Source organism: Rhododendron vialii, chromosome 4a (genome assembly GCF_030253575.1).
Source record: "Rhododendron vialii isolate Sample 1 chromosome 4a, ASM3025357v1".
Lineage (NCBI taxonomy): Eukaryota > Viridiplantae > Streptophyta > Magnoliopsida > Ericales > Ericaceae > Rhododendron > Rhododendron vialii.
In genome coordinates this window covers 24,551,060-24,557,947 of record NC_080560.1, presented here as the reverse complement: position 1 = coordinate 24,557,947, position 6,888 = coordinate 24,551,060, and the positions used below count along the sequence as shown (strand labels likewise).

Below are 6,888 nucleotides of genomic sequence, written 5' to 3'. Positions count from 1 at the left end.
CTTTGGACTTAAAATTTGGTAACCCAAAGTGTAACCCTTTGAAATTCTTGAACCTTTTATATGGAAGAAGAAGAGGGGTATTTATAGGAAGAGAGCGAGGTGAATCTGGTTGGTGCAAGGAGAGGAGCTCAGCCAGTCCACGAGGCTGGCTGAGGTTTGCTTGGTGGCTAAGCTTCCCAGCTGATAAAGGTGATGGGGACAGCTTGGACCATCGCGCGATGGAGTCAGTCTGGCGCGCGATGGTCAACGGTCAAGCTTTGATTGTTGACCACCACCTGGCAGTTTGACCATTGCGCACGGGAGTCAGACCGTCGCGCGACGGTGCGCTCCGGCGCGGGATGGTTGCACCCTGGTGCAGGATGGTTGCACCCTGGCGCGCGTGTACCACCTACTCACGCGTCGGTCAACGGTCAAGCTTTGACCATTGACCAACACTTGTCAAGTTGATCTACACGCACGGGCTCTCAACCAACGCGTGCCAATAGGGTTTTTGGCTCTTTTGAAGTGGCTTAGGCTAGGTTAGGTTCAAGGGCTTTGCAAACACTCAAAACTCAAACACGTTATCATTCCCGGGGTGTTTTTGATCCATTTCATCATTGGGGAATCAAATACCGTAAGTAAACTAATCTGGAAGCCCAGATTGGGGTGTCTACAGATTATTGGACTTTGGGTTTTTTTTTTTTTTTTTGTACATCTTTCCTTGCATTTCACATGCATTAGGACTGCACATTTCATATATCACTTTAAGTAAGTCTTCCATTCTTTTCCATCGTATTTCTAAAAACTATTGAATGAAATTAGGTGATTTCTACCCATCTTTTTCTTCACTTTTAAAAGCAGTGATATTAACATCTTCGAGAAAGCAGTGATAGCAACCTACTTTATGGTATGCTGGTTCTTCATTCTAATTATCTAAGGACGGGAATTTTTTTGATCCATAACTTTTGTTATTTGTCTTTCAAAGATGCTCATTTTGTGTTTGTTAAAATGCATGTTTGACAGAGTGAAAATATTGGGGAGTGAATTAATTCTTTATGCCCAATTTTGTGTAGCTCTCTTAATTTTTTGATAAATTTTGTGGTCCGACACTGCGAGGACACGCGACCCGACGGAAACACGTGGAGACATGTCTGGACATGACACATGAGGTATCCATTACCAGGAGAAATACTAGGAACACGGCAAAGTGAATTTAACACTTTTTAAAAGTTTTAACAGAATAACATATGTATCTTAAAAAGTATTTCAATTGGGAGTTTAGGAAAAATTTCAAAATACCCTCCAAACTTTTGATTTCATTGTCAGTTCATATTTCACTACAACAAAAAGGACTTTTTCTCGGCATTTCCTTTCCCGCGTTTGACAAAAACCCCGGTAAAAGTAAAATTTTATTGTCCGGGGGCGCGGAGTGAAAGGTTAAAACTTTCCCCGGCCTCCATCCTCTCCGAAGCCTCTTCAAAAAAAAAAAATCCTCTCCGAAGCCCAGAGATCGAAAAAGCCCTGGTTCAACCACGCTCCTGCTCTGGCCGTTCTCTCTCTCTCTCAACCACGCTCTTGCTCTGGCCTCTCTCTCTCTCTCTCTCTCTCTCTCACAGATCTCAAACCAGTGTAAGTTCTCTCTCTAGCGTTCTCGCCCTTGCCTCTCCTGGACAGATCTCAAACCAGTGTAAGCTCTCTCTCTCTCTCTCTCTCTCTCTCTCTCTCTCTCTCTCTCTCTCATCTGGTTCATAGCAAACCCTAAAAGTTCTGATTGTATTCTTGCTTCAGAAACCATTACAAGAAAAAGGGGATCTCACGACATTTGAAAACCGGTACCGGCGTCATTGGGGCATGTACATCGGCGCTTCCTCTAACGCCGAGTAAGTTTTCTACTCAAAATCAGATATACCTGAATCTCTTGTTTGAGCTCAAAGAATTGTAAATCTGAATCTTTCTTCGACTTTGTCAATACTATTTTAAGCCCTAATTTCTAGAGTCTATGGCGTTCAAATCTTTTGATTTCTCTTTCCAGCCCTAATTTCGAGAGTCTCTCTGTGTGTGTTTGATTTTGTCGATTCTAGAGTATATGGCGTTCAAATCTTTTGATTTCTCTTTTAAGCCCTAATTTCGAAAGTCTATGGCGTTCATATCTTTTGATTTCTCTTTTCAGCCCTAATTTCGTGACTCGAGAGTCTCTCTCTGTGTTTGATTTTGTCAAATCCTCTTTTATGCCCTAATTTCGAGAGTCTATCTCTCTTTGTGCGTATACATAGACATATAGATATTATGCATTTGTATGTGTGCAATTAATTCTTTGCTCTTTCAAGTCTGCAGTTTAAGTTCACTTGGATCGATCGCTCTGTACTTTCAATTGCATCTTGTGTCCATGTGAATTATGATCTCGGTATTTAATTCTCTTACTCAGTTGTATACGCTTTGAGTTTTTTGATTTGGTATACAGTTTGTGTGTGTATTGCCTGAATTTTGAATGCTAACTGAGTAATTTTGACACTCTAGTTGGATTCATAGGAATATTTTGCTTGTTAAGTGTTGATTGAATCTGTCGTAAATCTTATTATTTTGAGTAAGGGTTGGATATGCCCTTATGAATGCTCTAATTTTATCAATTTATCTTTTCTTTGTTCTCATATGCTTTTTCTTTTCATGGCTGCTTTTGTTTTTTATTTGATTTGATTTGGTTTTCATGTAATGCCTATTATACTTCTAAAGGTGAGACTGTAGAGTTGAACTGCTCTTCTAACATGAATCTTATGAAGAGAAACAATAAAGCTAAAAGTGCAAGACATCCTCTTGGGACCAAAATGTCAAAATCACCAAAATCAATGATGAAGGAGTCAAGAGAGCTATGTTCAGAAATGGAGAGAGAGCTATGTTCAGAAATGGAGAGGAAGGGACAAATTGCAGACGAGTCCAGTTTGTTTTGTGAATCATGGTTCGTAATAATAGAACTGCAGTTTATTCCTCCCTTAAATAGTTAAATCCTTTTGATCCTTCCTTTTCTTAGCCGAGTTCTGAGAACAATGAGCCTGATGAAGCCATATTTTTTGTATTTTGACTGTATGATTGGCTATGAAATTTCAAGTTTAATGCAGTGCTTTGTGGCTCTTAAACAAATTTTTGGTTTCTTTGTTCTCCAGGGAAAGAGATTAGTCTTTGTTACCAATAACTCCACAAAGTCCAGGAAACAATATGGGAAAAGTTTGAAACACTTGGTCTTAATGTCAACGAGGTTAGTTCATGGCCCTTGCCTTCTAAATTCTCAGATAGTATATGTCATCCTTCTTAATCAAAAGATAACCCCATGTATCAGGAAGAAATTTTTGCGTCGTCCTTTGCCGCTGCAGCATATTTGAAATCCATTAATTTCCCGAAAGATAAGAAGGTATGCGCAACAAGAACTTATAACTCCTAAGTTAGTGATGAATTGAAAGTTGAAAGCTAATCTTTCAGTAAGACTAAAAACTTCGGCCGAAGGACATGCTTTTCCGCCATCCGCTTCCGGCAGCTGTTGTATTGTGTGATTACCCGAACTGATTTATTTTCAAGTGAAGGCACATGTTTTTACTTTAGGCTTGCTTGCCCTCAAAGAATTCAAAAGAATTAATTAAGGCGTATATGTATTTTGCGCCTGTACATACAACTTGACCTATGTGTTAATTTTCTGTTGATCGGAAAGATTTGTCTTTGTTTTTATACTCATAAAAGCTAATCGTTCTGTAATTACTTTCCAATACATAATCAAAAGAGATATTGCGTGATTACATGACTAATTTCTTTTGAAGGCACATGTTTTTAGGCTTAAATTGCACTCTAAATTTTCAGAAGAATTAATGCCTATATGTACTTTTGCATGTACACTGTAGGTATGTGTTGATCACATTTCTGTTGCTCAGGAAGATTTGTCCCTGCCTTTATATTCATAACGCCCTAGTCCGAATATGTGTGTGTAGGTATGGATGTACATGTGGTTGTGTGATTGTATATAGATGCCAGTGTTTTTGTAATTTTGAAAGAATCAATCGAGTTCAAATAAAAGTTGTGTCTTTTGATCTTCTTTAACTACAAGAAAAATTGCTATTTCCCGCATTTAATTCTCGGCATTTACCGAAAACCCCGGGAATAGCTAATAATGCACATACGGCAGTCGGACAAAAGAAACGGCGGAGGTGGCTACTTAACCCTTAAACATGAAACGACGTAGTTTTGTGTTGCCCAAAGTTTCCCTCCCCCGAAATTCCCCAATCCCACACAATAACCCTAGTTCCCTCATCTCTCTCTACTCAGACGCCGCTCTCTACCTCAAACGCCTCTCTCCCTCTCTCCCTCTCTCTCTCTCTCTCTCTCTCTCTCTGCGGGTATAGTTCTCTCTCTCTGCATCTCTACCTCTGCATCTCTCTGCTGGTATAGTTCTTCTCTGATTTCGTTTTCTCTCACTGTAGCTTTCTCTATGTTTTCTTCTGTATCATGGAGGCGCCGGCGTCGGAGTCACTCATCGGCGGCAAAAAGCTCACAATAAGCTGTTCAAGGAGAATTTTCCTGACAACAAATCACTTTTAGTTATGAGGTATACGAGAACTTTTGATCTAACCTTCGATTTATGAGCTTTGTTCGATTATTTTACTGTTTTCATTGTTTTCTCATATTCTGTTTGGTTGCTGAGAAAACGGAGGGGGAAAATGAAACAAAATAAAGGATCTACTTCGATCGTACCTTAGACTCTATCGTTTTGTTACGGTCTATATGAATTATGATTTGAGTTCAGTAGATAGAGATACAACATCATATATGGTAGAAATCAGAACTATTTTGCACTCTTCCTGCTTTAGAGTAATTATAATGTGCAAGAGTCTTCTATTTTGTCGGGCCTTTTTGGCAACCATTGTGGTGTAAACTTTGGTAAAAGCATGCCGCATGAATTACAGAATTAGAGGTGAGAGACGATTGTCCTTATAAAGTGTCACTCTATTAGTCAATTGTTTTCTATATCCATTTCTCTCCATTGCAACAAAATATGGTTACTAGTTTAATGTTTTAGATTTTAGACTGATGGAGAACATACATGATGCAATGTACTTGAGTTCCATTTCATTGGAAAATTGCAAGTGTGGAACTGCAGGGGGTTTGGTGAACTTCTTGGGTACAATGGAATCAAGGTAGATTATAGGTGAATGTTCTGGTGTATCCATTTGTATGGTACTGAGAAATGAGCAGCTAATTTTCCATAAATGTAATTTAATTTCCTTTCAGGTCAATTATACGTAAAATTTTAAGCACTTCTGCCTACCTCTTGCAGGTGGCTCTTCCTCGAGAGTCTTCCACTGGAAAGAGATTAAAGGTTTGGGTTGCCAGTTTTGCTAGTGCAGATTGCAAATAACCATGTTTTTTTAGGAATGCAAGCCTTCTTTATTCTGTTAACTTTTTTTCTATTATTTCTCCTCCATCAGTTTAAACTAATTTCTCTTTTTTGTATGATTCTTAGGGTGTCTGGGACTCTCATCCATGTTTGGCAAAAGCAATACTATAGTTCCATGGTTGAAATTTTTTTTTTCTTTATCCTCGTTGTGCTTCGTGTGAATGTAAATTGTGGACATGATGTAACATGATGTTGGGATGTTGCTAAATTTTTTGTTAGATGTTTCAATCCTATGGATTATTAATGAATTTGAATGTGTGTATTTGTTATTTATTACTTATATGTTTGTTACCTTGGATGTGAGCGGGTGTTAATGAATTATGAATATATAGGTGAAAATAATAGTAAATGGGTAAAATTGGTATATGTATTTTTTTAAATAAAATAAAAGACTATTCCCGGCGTTTACTAAACGCGGGGAATTCCCTCGCCGGAGCGGTATGTCTTCTTACCGGAAAACTTTTCCCGGGGTTTATAAAACGCCGGAAAAAACGCATCGCTGGAGCGGTATGTTTTCTAGCTAGAAAACTTTTCCCGGGGTTTATTAAACGCCGGAAAAAACGCCGGGACTATTACCGGCGTTTTGCAAACGCCGGAAAGTATTCCCGACTAGGGCAGTCGCGGCATTTACGGAAAACGCCGGGAAGACTTTTCCCGGCGTTTTTTTCACTTTTGCCGGCGTTTAAAAAACGCCGGGAAAACCATGATTTCTTGTAGTGTTTGGTGATGAATTTAATAATTATTAATCTTATTTATGTAGGAATGTCGAGGACTGGCAAAGGAACAATGGGGTCATCGTGATAAGAGCTTTGTTAAGACATTGGAAATTTCATAATGACATTTTATTTGTTAGGTTAAGTTTTACAAATATATATTTGTTTGACAATAGTTAATTTTTATTACGTGTGTTGGGTGATTTATGGATTTTAGAAATTTTTTACCTACTTGAATATTTTTTGCACCTCGATTTGTCTTACGCATATACTGTAGTTTACTATGTTCCAATCCATTTTTTTACAATATGTCCTCTCTTTGCTCATTATTCGACCCGTGCCTTCAGGGATGGACATTCGCTAGTATATATATAATACCTAACATTTTATATAAGGGCACTATTGGGATTAAAAAAATTGAGAATAAAAACTTAACTATTCAAAATGGCCGGGATGGATACTTAAGTGAGATGAGGTTTGAGAATGAATATTTAAGTCTCCCTTGATTATTTTGCAAAAACATTCACATTTTTCATGTATCACATTAATGTTGCCTTCGCTCCTATATGAGCCGACTGAATCCGTTACCGGTTTAGTTCATAGATCAAGATGTGCTTGCTTGTGGAGTCCTTGGAATCATAGAGGAGCACGGGGTGCTACATCATCAAAAGGTAAAGTTAGGTGTCACAAGAGGCTTGTGGGTAAATCCTAAATTGGTATCTCTTGTAGTCTTTTGATTTATGGATATATAGTAGGATTAGA

At 38.4% G+C, this 6,888-nt stretch overlaps 1 protein-coding gene and 1 long non-coding RNA gene across 6 annotated transcripts; both read left to right on the top strand.

The window, feature by feature from the left end:
• Positions 1-1,676: 1,676 nt before the first annotated feature.
• On the top strand, positions 1,677-5,661 carry LOC131323183 (uncharacterized). Of its 5 annotated transcripts, XM_058354867.1 has the most exons (6): positions 1,677-1,859; positions 2,307-2,383; positions 4,285-4,355; positions 4,440-4,564; positions 5,294-5,335; positions 5,480-5,661. In XM_058354867.1, the coding sequence occupies exons 1-5, from the start codon at positions 1,831-1,833 to the stop codon at positions 5,331-5,333; spliced, it is 342 nt and encodes a 113-aa protein (XP_058210850.1). In that variant the 5' UTR covers positions 1,677-1,830; the 3' UTR covers positions 5,334-5,335; positions 5,480-5,661. The 5 variants fall into 5 exon arrangements, 2 of the variants coding, with proteins under 2 accessions (XP_058210850.1, XP_058210851.1); XR_009199107.1 differs by lacking the exons at positions 1,677-1,859; positions 2,307-2,383; positions 4,285-4,355 and adding exons at positions 2,872-3,229; positions 3,311-3,382; XM_058354868.1 differs by lacking the exons at positions 1,677-1,859; positions 2,307-2,383; positions 4,285-4,355 and adding an exon at positions 3,302-3,382.
• On the top strand, positions 2,866-3,230 carry LOC131323184 (uncharacterized). Its single transcript, XR_009199109.1, has 2 exons — positions 2,866-2,913; positions 3,138-3,230. It is a non-coding gene; the product is annotated as an uncharacterized LOC131323184 (long non-coding RNA).
• Positions 5,662-6,888: the final 1,227 nt, after the last annotated feature.

Coding starts and splice junctions, on each gene's coding strand:
- LOC131323183 (XM_058354867.1), top strand. CDS start 1,831: ATGTACATCGGCGCTTCCTCTAACGCCGA. Junction 2,384..4,284: donor CCATGTGAATTATGATCTCG/GTATTTAATTCT, acceptor CTCTCTACTCAG/ACGCCGCTCTCTACCTCAAA. Junction 4,565..5,293: donor AAATCACTTTTAGTTATGAG/GTATACGAGAAC, acceptor TACCTCTTGCAG/GTGGCTCTTCCTCGAGAGTC.